Consider the following 14,407-nt stretch of genomic DNA (forward strand, 5'->3'; position numbering starts at 1 on the left):
TTTCCCGGGCCATTTTTTATTATGTTTTGGGTTTTTTCTCTTCCCCCCCCCCCCCCCCCCCCCTCCCTTTACTTACTAATGCAGAGAAGCTTTCTTGAGAGCTCTTTATTTATTTATTTTGGAAATATATTTATCTAGATCTATCTGAATAAACAAGACAAGAAAATTGCATTTACTGTTGCAAAACAAACTGGCAAAGGCAATAAACTGATAAAGCTGATATTCTTTCCTTGACTTACGCTGTTGCATTTTAGGTATTGCTGCGCATGCGGCACACGAATGTCATGCACTGAGGCCAAGACTTTGCAGCATCTCAGACAAGTCATGGACAGAGTGCACCTGGTTTTATCTCCTTCAGGCCTCATGAGATTCAGAGCTTTCCATGTTCCCTCACTCTTTTCCACTGGTGTATGCTCACTGGTGAGAGTAGGAACAGAAATGCTGGTGTGGAGATGCACTTTTGCCTTGTGGTATAGCTGCTGCTGTTGTGCCAGCATAACAATGATAGGGTTAAAAACCCTGGTAAGTTCAGTTAAGGAAGACCAAGACAGAAGATATTTTGAGAGCCAAAGTTTTGTAACTTGTTCACGTCGGTAGCTGACATAACCAGGGCTTGAGATCTGTAGTCTGGTTGTCACTTCTCTAGGTTACAAGGTCAGTAGACATGCTCTCTTACACCTCTCTGAGTATGATAGGCATATAGGAGAGCACTCAGGGGCTAACAATACCCCCATATAAATCGTAGCAGGGTGAGGACTAGCTGAGATACTTTTTAAAACCCTACTTATTTGCTTAGAAAAGTTTTTTCTGATGCAAATTGAAAAGAAAACAGCTTCCTGATTTTCAGTTAAAAGATTTCTAACATGAGGTATCGGTCGAGAGGAAAAATGAATAGGCTCTGTCATTTAAGTGTATGTAAATAGTAAACTGTCAGCATTCAGAAAAGAGGAAGTCGCTTTCAAAATACAGTAAATTAAAAATAAACCATTTGTCAGTTCAAATATCCTACTCGTTGTCCGTAAACAGAATTTTCGTAACTGCGTTTTGGGGCTTTGCAAATGATCTGAATGCTGCTCTTGTTTGCACCTTTATAAGCGACCAATTTCAGTGAACTGCAAAAAGGTTTTTCTTCTGCAAAATGCAGTCTTGGGAGAAAGCAGTTTCACTTTAAATAAGTACAGTAAGTGTAGTATGCAGGAAATAGTGCTAGTTCTCTTGTCATATAAAGTAAAACATAAGGTGAAGTACAGAAAGAAGATTTTCCATTTCTCTTTGCTGTTGCAGCTCCTCAGGCCTTTGCTTCAAATTTTTTATATGATAGTTACAACCCTGCTAATAAAAATATTCAGTCTGGACACGGAGAACTTGTGCTGAATTCCAAGAGAGCTTTATCCGGATGGATATTGCTGGAGGAGGCCTGGGTCATATAAGTAGAAATAGTTTACCTGTATTATAAAGACTAGCAGTTATAGCCTCACTGTGTGTTGCTGAATAAGCCTACTGCACTGTAGAACTTGGTTAATATTCTGTTATTGTTTCAAGAACTGATAAAATAATACAGTAAGTATTATAGAGGTGTAGAGAAATCATTAACTGCAACCCGAAAATATCTTTGTCTATATGTTTGACTACCAAAATAGAATTCACATACGCTGTTCTTCAGGAAAAAGATATTTTTGAGTATATATTAATCTTAGGAAGAGATTAAAGGTATGAGTCTTTTATCCCTGTCTTCATCTTTTTGCAGAACTCTTTCAAGATCTGAGCCAATTACAGGAGACATGGCTTGCAGAAGGTAAGGGAAAAAACTGCTTGTAAAAAGAGGAAAAACAACTCTGAGGGGAAGAAGGGAGAAAAAAAAAAAAACTCCTGAACTTGCTGTCTTAATGTTCAGCCCAATTAATTGAGCTCTAAAAGAGCCACCTCATGTGTCATGCATACATTAGAGCCTCTGATGAGTTTGTCTTTGGGGACTCTGGGGCTGCTCTACCCAGTGTCATCACAAATTACCAGGAGAAATTGCTTCCAGCTCACAATCACATCTGCTTTTGGCAAGAACTAATGCACCAAGACTTCAAGTTCTAAGCCTCTGTTCAGATTTTAATTGCAATTGATCAGGTTTATATTATTGTACCTCGAGAGACTACATACAGCCAGAACTGGGCTTGCTGTTTCCTTTAGAGCAGCACATATAATTATTTGGTGTTCTGGTGGAGTACTTTCTGATGGCAGAAATTAGTTTCTCTGGGTTCATCGGGACGGGATGCTTCAAGATTTAAGTGCAAGTGTCTTCTTTCCACCTTGTTCACAACACAGAACATTAGGTGTGTATGGAATACTTAAAAAGTATTATTTCTTGCTTTTTTTTTTTTTTTTTTCATTTATTTGCTTTTAAATATTTTGCATGCTTTTCTTCTGATTTGTAGTTATGAGATTGTGTATTGGGTGATTAGAAAACTGACATCGGTCTTTTTTGCACCTGTTTCTGCTTTTAAGTATTTTGAATAATCTTTCAGAGCACATTCTGCTGAAGAGAGAAAGCTTAAAAACAATAATTTAGAAATCTGAATTTAGAGTAGCTGTTGAAAGATTAATTTACCAAGGAAAAAAGATGAGCTGCTGTTATAAGAGAACTTTAACAAAATGCAAGGGAGCTTTCTGCTTATAAGAGCATTTGTTCTCATCTGCAATGCTTCCTGATTTCTTTTTTCCTTTGTATTTACAATACTATTTATTTCAAGCATAAAGATTTTTATGCATTTTCTCTTCTGAATATTACTGGATGAAATTTTAAAGTAAACTTCTGAAATCGGATTTTGATGCAAACTAAGATAATTTTTCCAAATTTATCCTGATAAAAATGGATATGGATATTCACATATGTTTCATTTTTATTATGCACTGGACTATGCATAGTTGTTTATAGAATAGATGCTCAGATCCTTTGGAAGGGGGAGACGGTGGGGTGAGCTGCTTGCTGCTGCTTTTCATAGAAAGAGGGAAATGTTGCTGGTGATTACTTGGTTTCAAACTGTTTTTGTTTTTGTTTTTTTTTTTTTCAGTAGCTTTATATGTAGTTAGTCAAGTTCTTAACCTGCAAATAAGGTGTGGGGGACTGTTTATTTTGCTGATGTTTTTTTTCCTAGCATTATTTTTAGCATGTAGCTATTTGGTATGTAATTAAAAAGTGCTTTTTAAATTTGTGGAGCAGACGTTATGTTTCTATGAATTAGTAAGATTCTTTCCCAAACATTGAAAACAGAATGTCCTATAAGAAGATAGGCTTTTCTAGTATAATGATCAACTACAACTGTATCTGTCTCTGTGGTAATTTTAAAAGGCTCTTTTTATTTTATATCAGCTTATTCATTTTAATTAGCCAGAAGTAAGTTAAAATGCTATTCAAAAGATATTATTTTTTTGATGGAGGGAACTTTTAGCTTGATTTTTTTAGTGGGATGAACATTTTTGTTTCTGAAAATGATTAGATTTCTTTGATCGTAAATCAGAAAAATACAGACAGATTCATAAAGCATGTGCAGATAATAATGTAAGTTTGAAAAATAATATGGAATTTAAAATTGATTTAATCATTTCTGTAGGTACATAAATTACCGTAATGGCAGTTTTTATTCTACAGGCACTGCCTACTTTAGACTAGAATGAATTGTATCAAAGCCTTTTTTTTTCCCCTTTAGTTGAGTGTGCCTCACTTAATAAATTTAGATAGGATTTGAGAGAGAAAGGTGTCTAGATCTATGTCAGCTAGGTGGAGGAACCTTTAAATGCAGGTGGCGTCATCTGGTAAGTACTTGAAAATAAAAAAAAGAAGCAGAAAAAGGTTTTGTTTTCGTGTAGCGGCATTAATGTGTAAAATGTTGTAACTGTGTTTTTTGACAACATATTTAAACTAAAACTATTACTGACTTTTCTTACTTAAAGAAATTTGTATGTTTAAGGCCACGCCATGTTTTTTATCTCTTCCATAAAACTTTTCACAGCTTTCCTAAAGGGTAAGCTAAAATCCCAAAAAATCAAGATCAGAAAATCAAATATAGGTTTCTTAACTTGAGCATAACAATTTATTGGAAAACAAACAAACACACACACACATACAAACCAACTAGTTTTGATAGTCTTTATAACATACTGGTGTTTGAGAATATTGTGGCTCTGCTTAAATGTCTACATGGTTGAGCTTAGCCAGGAAACCAATTTCAAAGTCAGACTTGTTTACCCCTTGTTAGATGTGTCCATTTATGTTCTTCTGGACCTTCATAGGCTCTTAGTCTGCCAATTTGGCAGAGTCAGTAATGTTTACATATTTCTTTTCATAATGCTCTGGAGCCAGGGAAATGACCATGAAATTTTAAAACATCTTGACCCTTTTTAAGAAAAGCAGTGGCAGCTGACCAGGTTTCTCCCACGAGTTCAGATCCCCACTGGGGAGTAACCAGGTCAAACATCTACTTATTAGTTAGGAGAAGAAAGTGAGCTGCATTTTATTACATGCAAAGAATGCTTGCTGCTTTTGTTTTTTGTTGCTTGTTTGTTTGTTTGCTCTTATTTTTCCTGAAGTTACCCGTACTGTAACACATAATTTAGCCTGGAGATCAGTTAATGTCACCTGTGTTTACTGTTACTGTCATATGTGAAAAGTTGGTAGCAAACACAATAGAAATGTATTCTTTTCCTACTGAAAGCGGTCAAGGTTCTCATATATTGAAGAATTAATGCAAAATGTAAACAATCTAGTAACCTCTTTAATATTTTATTACTCCATAATTAACAAGCTGAATGCTATTCGCAGAAAACTTAGAGGCATATTCCACTAGCTGCATAGATCTTTATGGAAGTGAGTTTTGCATTTTACATTGTAGTATTAAGTGTGCAAGTAAGAGTCAAAATTATTTTTATATAAAACTTACTCTAAATAAGGTTTCTTCATGTTGATTGTTATTCAGGACTGAATATAGATAGTAAGTGATTTCTGATGCCAGAAATGTGAAGTTGGAAACCTTTAATAATTGCTTCAACCTTCAAACTTGAAAGGAAATAGTTAAAATTGCCTGTTGCTAACCAAGACAAATATTATTCAGATATTATCTTTAGTTTTATGTTTAAATAACTTAATGGCAACATTTTGTCATGATAAAATTAGAAGACGACTTTATTGATTTCATGTATTTGGAATTAGATTGGGTTTGTCAGATAGCAATTGTTCATTGATTTGAAAAAATTCATTGAAATATTAATCTAATGTTATCTCATCGTGGTAGCTGTTAGTTCTGATTCTGGAACAAAAAGAAGAGAGGAATGAAATTCTTAGTGAGTGAAAGCCTCCTTTGCATGGTAAAAGCATCTAGTTTTGGGAGAATAATAGATTAAACAAGAAACAATTTTTTTTTATTAAAAATTACTCTTTCAGATACAAGTTCCTCCTACACTGTGTTAAAGATACGTAAAAAGCATCCCAAGCAAATAAGAAATGTATGCAGTAGATCTGCTTCCTAAAGTGGTAGATAATCCATTCCTCAGATGGTAGTAAACTGAAAAAAAAATAAAACTTTATGTTGCATGGCTTGAAAAAATACAAAAGGCTTAAGTGAAAACTAAGTGGTTTGAAATAATAATGGCTACAGTAACGGGTTCATGTCTCTACAACAGCTTAGTTAAAGTGAGTAGATGGCTACTGCCGGCTACCAGGATTTAAGCACTGTTTCTTGGTATCTGAAAATGAATTATTTCTCCCAGATAACTAATTCCTACATTTGAGCTGGACTTTAGGAAATGAGTTTCTGCCCTCTGGTCGCCTGTGGAGGATGCACCAATGTTGTGGTGATGTCTAATCTTGTGTTGACGTCTAGTTTATTCCTTCAACTAGGAGGTATGAAAATGAACAGTTTCTAGTTCTCAAAGCATCACTTTTAATAAAAGAAAGTTATCAAATATTTGTGTAGTTAAAGTGGTTTTATTTAAATCAATGAAGCTGTGTAGTGGTTTACTATGCCTAAGTTGTTTTCTGTCAGAAAGTTGTAAAATGTAGCCAGCAAATACAACAGAGCCATATTTGGGAGCTATCCATGTTTTCCTAGGAGTTAAAAATACTCAAGAAAGGATGCCTTAATGCAGATAATAATAATAGCAGAGATCTACCCGAATGGGCATACTTTAAAAAGCAGTGAAAAAAATTTCATTTTGGGATTTGTGATTCAGAGAATAGCTTCTTTTATAGATTCTAGTAGTCTGACAGATTTGGCTTTCAGAAACTCATAACTCTTAAGTACTTGTGGACAAAAAATGGGGAAAAGTGAGATTAAGCAAAATGGGATGGATGTCTGTGTTTTCTTTTAATAAGAAATCCAAAACAAATAAAACCACCAGAAATCTACAAGTCTAAAAGTTTGTATAGTAATAAGCATTCTAAGATTTTTCTTGTTTGCTGGAAAAGTAAATTTCTTTTATTCAAAATAATAATTTTCAAAGGCGTAGTGGGGTCTGCAAACTATGAGGAGATGTAGCACAGTGTTAAATGAGAGTGTTCCTCATAAGCTTTTTTCTCATTTTTAGTATAGTACCAAATGAAGAACAGATTCTGCAAACCCATCTTCATATTCCTAGGGATTATTCACATAAGGAAGAATTTTGAGATCTGGAGCTAGTTTTGAACTGCATTTAAGTTTATTAGTCAGAGCATCTCACTTATGTAAAAAGAGTTTGGGGTTGTTTTGACAGTAAATCCAGTGCTTATGGGAAATATTTTTTTTTTTGTCATCTTGAAATTTGTCACTGTGCTGCTTCTGAATGGTCCTTTGTTAGAAACAGTTGTTCCTCTGGAAAAAAAAAAAAAAAAAAGAAAAAAAAAAGAAAAAAAAGAAAAAAAGAAAACAAACAGCAAAACCCAAAAGGCAAACCACCCCTCTCCCTACCACCCCATTATTTCAGGAATATTAGAATGTATATAGTCTTTCGGATACTGAGAACTGACAATCAAAGAAAACTGAGAACTAAGTAGACTCATTACTTCTGAGGCCTGAAAGTCTTATTTTAGCTCCAGCTAAAACACTACTGGCTATGTATAATTTCCTGTCAATCTAAATTTCTTTTGGCACTTTGAATAAATCTCTGATATTTTAAAACAAATGGCTCTTAGCTCTGAAAGTGTAGCTTGAGGTCAGAGAACACAGCACCAGAGGAAGTGTCATGATACTCAAAATAAAGTTTTAAGTGAAGCAAGGAGGTTTGCAGCTCCTTGTTTTCTTTAAAAATTAAACAAGAACACCTTTCCCTGGAGTGCAGTTCTGCTTTACAAAGCTGTTTGTAATCAGGAGAAGGAAGAGTTAAATTTAAGCCCTTTATAGCTCGCTTAACTTTTCATTTATTAAATATGTTCCTCGGCAGGTCTGTGCTACGTCTTGAGACAAAGCAGTGAAATCAGTGTGTTTATGCCTAAAGTTCAAGTTTACTTTGCTGTAGCTTTCTGGAAGGGTGTGACATGAAAAGCTTGTGGTTGGGGCCACATGGTTCGTGCTGGACTGTGTTTTTGTGAATGGAGGCAGAACTCCAGTTCTGACTGCTTGTCTTGAGGAATTGCTTCGGAGATCAGCTGTCTCATTCACTGGCAGAAAGAATGACTCATACATCTTCTGCCTTGTTTGGCTCCAGGTCATTGTTACAGTGGATAGAGCTGGTTTTAATTAAATATTAACTCCTTTTGTCCTGGATGCTTGTTCATGGGGACTTTTTATTTTTGTTTACTTGCAGGGAAAGCAAGGTAACAGGCCCTAATTTAAAACTTTTTTTTTTAATCCCTGTTTTTGAACTTCATTGCCTCTGCAAAATGTGCCACAGTTCAGCTTTTTAAAGGCTTTTTAAAACTCTGAAAACTGCAAACAAATCTTAAGCATTTTTGTGCTGCAAACATTTGTTTTTCACAAACTGAATTTAACTGAGTAGGTAGTGAAGCTGTAAAATCTAAACTGATAATGTCCTCGAGATTATCATTAACATTTTTCTACACTTCCCAAGTGCTCTTGAGACATTATAGCTTTAATAAGAGGAAAAAGAAAACTTTTAGTAATAATCTAGACAGAACTGGATAGCTTGCTGCAGATGTTGTCTGCTCCAGGATTGTGAGACTTTCTGACTTTGAATGTGGAATGAACTGATGTTGCTGCTTCTGCTATTAGCAGTAAAAGCCACGTGCTTAATATCCTTCAAAACCTTTTATTACTCTTTTGGTATATGCTTCCCTTCTCAACCCCCATAATTAGGTAGCTCAGGGAATGAGCTCAGTTAGATGATTGTTTCAGGTATGTTTTTCAATTTTCCTCTGAAAGACAAAGTAGAAGAAAAAAGTTTTGGTGATTTATGCATTGTGTCCTGTACTGAGTACGTTAACAGAAGTCCAATGAAGATTTTATAGCAGTCTTGCTGAATTGCAGTATTTGTGAATAAAAGTAAGGAGGAAATGAATGTCATGCGTATATAAATGTGCAGACAGTTGCAACACTGCAAGTTACATTTTCCTTTCAGACATTCATGTTAAAGTGTCTTTACCTGTCCTTTTAATTTGCTGCAAAGGCTGTGTGTAATTATCCAAACTGAATGTATAAAAGCCCTCTTCCCTTTGAGTAATGGGATGATGTATCCAGATGGTTTGGCTTCTCACAGCAAGATGCTGTTGGAAGAAGTCCGTGTTTTGGGCTGATGGTCCTTTGCATTTCTGCAGTATGATTATGTGTGAGTTGCAATTTTGCTATTTAAAAAAACGTGATACCAGGTTAACTGAAGGAATAATTTAAGTTCTCGTCTTTAACAGATAGTGGGTCCTTTTAATTTCTGTGTTTAGACTTGCGGGCTCAGTTTAATACCATCGGTACCTCAGAAATAGATTCTGGTAGGAAACATGTTACCAGGTTGAACAATTGGACGTTATGCTTTGTTTTGTTTATATTTGGCATAGTTTTAAACACTTTTTTCTTATTGCAGTCCTTGTCCTACAGAGACTTCTAAGGCTGTGTCAATATTGTATTTAAAATACACTTTGGCAGCAGTCTCCATCTCTTTCTAGAGCACAGATAAAATGATGCGCCTTAATCTCTGTTAAATATGTCTTCATAATTTTGGGGGATGAATGAAAAAAGTATTTTTCTTGTTTAATCCAGACCTCATTTACTAATATATTAAATACAAGATTTACTTGAAGTAAGTCAGGTTAAACTGCTAGAGACACAATAAATCACTGTGAAGCAGTCCGGCACACAGAATATGCTCTAGAAAGTTATATAAGATTGCTGTCCCAGTTCTGCAATCACTAAATGAAGCTTCTTGTTTTCAGCAGGAGTTTTTTTGTTTCATTTAGCCTTTTTCAAATATCCCGGCTTCACAAATTGACGTACATGTATATATGCTCTTGTGTTCATATAATAAAATTAGAATCATTCTAGCCTCCTTGCTGCATGTGAAAATGATAGCTGGCTTAAGAACAATGTGTGGGATGTGTCTTCTGTAAACAAGAAATTACTTGATGGAATTACTTTTAACTGTGAATGTATGCACAAATCTTTTGAAAACAATTGGAAATATGAAAAATCCGAAACTTGATTTCATAATTGGATTCTTCAGTGATGGTCATATATTTGGCATTTTTGTTAGGAAAGTGTCTAACATTCACATGTAGTGAATTGCATGAAATGTCAGAAATTTCATTGTATTAATATTTGGGCTTGTATTGTCCTTCAGTTAATTTCTGGTAAAAGTCCAGTGTTTTCCCTATTGGAAAGAGAAATTTAATGCATCAAAAATACTAGAAATATTTGGTTTGGTAAATTACATACACAACTTCAAACTTTGAGGAGCTAATGTGGCCTCCGAGACAGACTTCTGTTAGGAGAGTAGATCACAGTAAGTTGACCGCAAAAAACTAACAAAACAACAATAGCAATGCTTTTTTCTTCTTCTTCTTTTTTTTTTTTTTTTTTTTTTTTTTTTTTTTTTTTTTCAGGTAATATGAATTACTCTTCATATATTTATCTTACCTTCACTTCCTTTAAAGTCAGTGTTTGCAGAGCTCCCAAGGTCATTTGTTCTTAAGCGATATTTGCTACAATTAAGAAACTAAGACTTTAAACATTTGTTTTAAAATTGAGAGCAAATAAATTTTCAGTATGATGAACCTGATTCTGGAGTCTTTACCCAGGGATATAAACCTCCCAGTTAAGAGATTAGAGCTATTTCCTGAGTAAGAGACCTGGTCCAAAAAGAGTACTGAAGAGCACAGTGAAAATAATTGTAATTAAATATGTATTTTTAATTCAAATAAATGCTGTTCAAGCTAGTATCAATTGCATAAATATAAAGGAGAACTTATGTACCTTAAACTGGAAAGGGCTCTCTAAGGCACTGAAGTTACATTTTATCATTTACCGTTTTTATTGGTTTGATAGCTACTGTTTCAATAAATTATTGTACGACCTGTATTTACCTCTTGAATCTTATTGGGTAAGCACATCATGGCAGATGCTAACTTTTAATTAAGATCATGTGAATTATTTGCTTCTCTTTAGACAAGAAGTGTGTAAATTAAAATATGTTCTAGCAGATAACTTTATGAAGCTTTGCAGCGATGAATGTAGTTAGTGTGCATTGAGCAAAGGATGACGGAGTTCAGACACGGTAAGCTGGATCTCTGTAGGATGTAGCAAGGGCCAGTTGTGCTCTGAGGATGCCACTCTCCAAATGTAGTCACCTATGATATACACTTAGTGGTGTTTCAGCTTAAATGCTTCTAATGAGATTACAAGACACTACAGCTAATGTCTTAGGTACACAATGAGAAGGAGGCATGGTACCACAGAAGCAATATTATGTATCAGCAGACCATGAAATGATCGTATTTTATGGCTCAGATTTGTGATGAAAGTTTCTTAAAAGCTAAGATGATCTCAGAAAAGTTGAATGGATGTTAATAATGATTCTTGTTTAAATAAGTATGTTTTTTTTCAGTGTCTGAAATGTTGTTATTGAACCAGCAATTCTGTGGTCTACTAAAAAAGCTCTTTTTGAGTATTTAAAATAATAACAAAAAGAACCCTACTGAGTTGGCTGGCTGCCATGAAAAACTGGAATCATTTTTAAGTTTGCCAAAGATGCAGTAGCTTGGGGTTAAAGATGCATAGGTGTTAAACACTAGGAATTGGTGCTTTCCGTGCAGACGTTTTTGCAAATGAGCATGGCAGGATTTCGGCAGGTGCAGAGCGTGGTGCCAGCAGCAGCCTTCCCATCCCCAGCATCCCTTAGCAGGGCTGCACCATGCAGCTTCACCCTGCAGCTTGTCCAGTACGGAACCAAGCCGCTTGCCTGATTTTCATGCCTGATTTTCATGGCCAACAATGAGAGAAACAAAAATTCTAATTTTAATCTTGGCTATGCTTCAAATTAAGCACAAGAATCTTTATTTATGCTTTAATGGCTTCTTTTAATTCTTTCCTCGTTTTTTTTTTTTTGTTTGTTTGTTTTTGTGTTTTGTTTTTTTTTTTGTCTGTTTGTTTTTCGTTTTTGTTTTCTTTCTTCAGCTCAGGTACCTGACAATGACGAGCAGTTTGTGCCAGACTATCAGGCTGAAAGTTGTAAGTACAGAATGAATCATCGCTTTCTTAAAAATATGTCCTTGTATATTTATATTTGGCTCTTTGTATTTGTTATTTATTGTGTCATCCGCGGTCATGTGGTGGTGCCTTTTGCCGGGCAGTGACATCAGCGTGAGGAACAGATAAAGCAAGTGGCAACTTGACACGCAGCCAAAAAGGACTGCTTGGGCTGAAGGTTTAACCTTTAGCAGGGTCCAGCTCCTGTCCTTCCTGACCCCAAGGAAGCGAGGAACAGGTCCTGCCTGAGGGCAGAGAGGCTCTTTCTTTCCCTTGGTGTAAGAAGAAGGATGCTGGGCTGGAGGGATGTAGCAGACAATTGTCCCAGGCAGAAATCAGGCTGCTCAATAGCTTTTGTATATGAATAAATAAAGAAAAGTCTTCAGATAATCAAGCACAGCCACTGCTGGGGCATTTTTAAGTCATTCTAACTTGGTATTTTGTTACTCAGATGAAACTTTGTCTTGAATCAAAAGGAGAAAGCAGTAGTTATGTCAAACTGGATGCTTTGTGTTGGTTACTAGTTCACTTAAAGTGTGCCTATAGTTTTTTTGTTACTCCATACCCCTCAAATCTTGCTTGTTATCTATTGAACTGCTGCTGATATTCTGTTAAACGCTTGCTCTCCTTCACTGTACCTGCTGGTCTGTGTAACTGGGTGGTTGCAAGGGCATTAAAAATACGGAAGAGAAATGCTGTATGACAAAGTCACAGACTTCTTATGGCTGCTTCGTGCTCATCTTTCCTTGCGGCACGACTTCTCTCCATCATCAGATCTTTTCTCAGCACTGTCTGCTGACTGCAGTGGAATGTGTGGTAGCTTTCCATTTTGCTAAATAACTTAAATAATTTATCCCATCAGAGTAAATTACTGCAGTTTGCTAAACCAGGTAGCTGTTAAATATAGTTGTGTACGGATATGTTGGAATTAAAATTAGAGAGATCTGAAACAATTGCATTACAACATTTAACCTCTAAAAAATAAAATCAGAGTTGTTGAGTTTTCTTATGAATCTTGTATCAATTTTTTTTCCCAGTTACTTAAATATATACGCTGAAAAAAAATATTCTTAAAGCAATATGACAATGTTTTGTAGAGATAATATACAAATATGACTTCTCCTGGATGCTGATAGTATACCTGCAGAAGAACAATTTAGTTTTTGTTTTTCTCTACAAGTTCCTGCACAAATACCAACCAACAAGTTTAATCACTATTAGAGTTGCCCTTTATAACATTTTTTCATCTGTGCCTTCACAATTAATTTTTTTTTTATTCTATAATCTGAAAACTGAAACTGTTTCTATGTTGAAAATTAATTACCTTATCCTACATATGGAGCTGGGTTCCGATATAGTCCTGTATGCATACATCCTTTGTGTAAGAGTACAAAGTACAGTTAAGGGCTTCTATTAACCCACAATTATCGTTACAAAACAAGTCAATGATTCTTGGAAAATAATTTGTGGACTGTGAATGAAAAGCCCCATTGAAGCTTGTCATTGCTTTTGGCAATAAAGAAATTCTCCTAATATGGCTATTTCATTAATGCTGTTGTATTTCAAAGTTCCTTAGCCACAGCTTACACAGTATTATCAAAGGAACATTTATTTCTTCATTTCACTTACTTTCTTTATCTTAAGTAAAGGTCAGAAGAGCTTCCTGGAGAGTTACTCTGGCAAAGGTTATAGAGTTTCAGACATATACATGGATACAATGTATGTTGCTGTGGGCTCTGTTAAACAGGAATGGAGATGAACATAACCAAAGCCATGGGGAAATTACTGTTGCAGAAGTGTCACGGTAGTGACTGTTTTCTCTAGCATCTAAACCTGCCTTCAAACTGTATTATAATTACTTACTATATATAATCTATAAGTCTATACAGTGCACACCCTGTTACTGGCAGGAGACTGGCAGGAACATTTGGGTTTTTCATTTAATATTTTATTTTATTTTATTTTATTTTATTTTATTTTATTTTGTTTTGTTTTGTTTTATTTTATTCCCTTACTGCTTTTTACTTTTTTGCTTTTTAACAGAGAGAGGATGGGTGAGTTTTCATTGCAAAATGTGCACCTGCATAGGCTTTATTACAGCCAATTGAGCCAAAAAAAAATGGTGATGGACACAAATGTTACACCAGTGTTATGGTCATACTATTCCAGAGGCAACCAAATTGTGGTCCACCAACATTTTTGGTGCATTTTATTTCTCTAGCCTCATTTAAATTTTCTGGACAAAGCTCATTTATGGTGTTATGTACAGATAAGGTTGTGAGTGTGGTTTGCAGAATATATAAAGAAAACTGATGGGCTCCACTATGGGCTCAACTATAGCCCAGGAACAGTCTTAGTGATACCACACTTCACTTCTAACTTCATTCCTTGCTGAATGGGCTTTACAACTAAGTTTGTGGTCTTAAATTGAAACTTGCAACACTGAAAGAAGTGAGAAAGTCAGAAAGATTGTAACAGTGTCAGTGTTGGGAAACTGTAGTTAAAATCTTGCTTAGAAATCACTCTGTCAAATCTTGAAGCAAAGATGGGGAACATAGTGGAGGAGCTGTTACTGCCAAGAACATGTACTGTGTCCTGGCAATGAGCAGGATTAAATGCCCCTTAATGTGCTGTGGGCTTTGCATTTCTTCTCTGTAATAATGATTTTAACTAGTGAAACTTCACTGGTATTAGTAACTAAGGGAAACATTTAGTTAAGATTAGATATACAGTCCACTTTATCCACTTAAGTATTTAAC

General features: G+C 35.2%; 1 protein-coding gene across 2 annotated transcripts in view; it reads left to right on the forward strand.

The window, feature by feature from the left end:
• ETV1 (ETS variant transcription factor 1) overlaps positions 1-14,407 on the forward strand; it is a 63,406-nt gene that overhangs the window by 1,973 nt on the left and 47,026 nt on the right. For both annotated transcript variants that reach the window (XM_042888608.1, XM_042888609.1), the window contains exons 4-5: positions 1,748-1,795; positions 11,577-11,630. In XM_042888608.1, coding sequence (XP_042744542.1) covers positions 1,748-1,795; positions 11,577-11,630 — 102 coding nt within the window. The remainder of the gene's footprint in view (positions 1-1,747; positions 1,796-11,576; positions 11,631-14,407) is intronic.

The sequence above is a fragment of the Lagopus leucura genome, unplaced genomic scaffold (genome assembly GCF_019238085.1).
Source record: "Lagopus leucura isolate 7727_CA_CO unplaced genomic scaffold, USGS_WTPT01 Super-Scaffold_100157, whole genome shotgun sequence".
Lineage (NCBI taxonomy): Eukaryota > Metazoa > Chordata > Aves > Galliformes > Phasianidae > Lagopus > Lagopus leucura.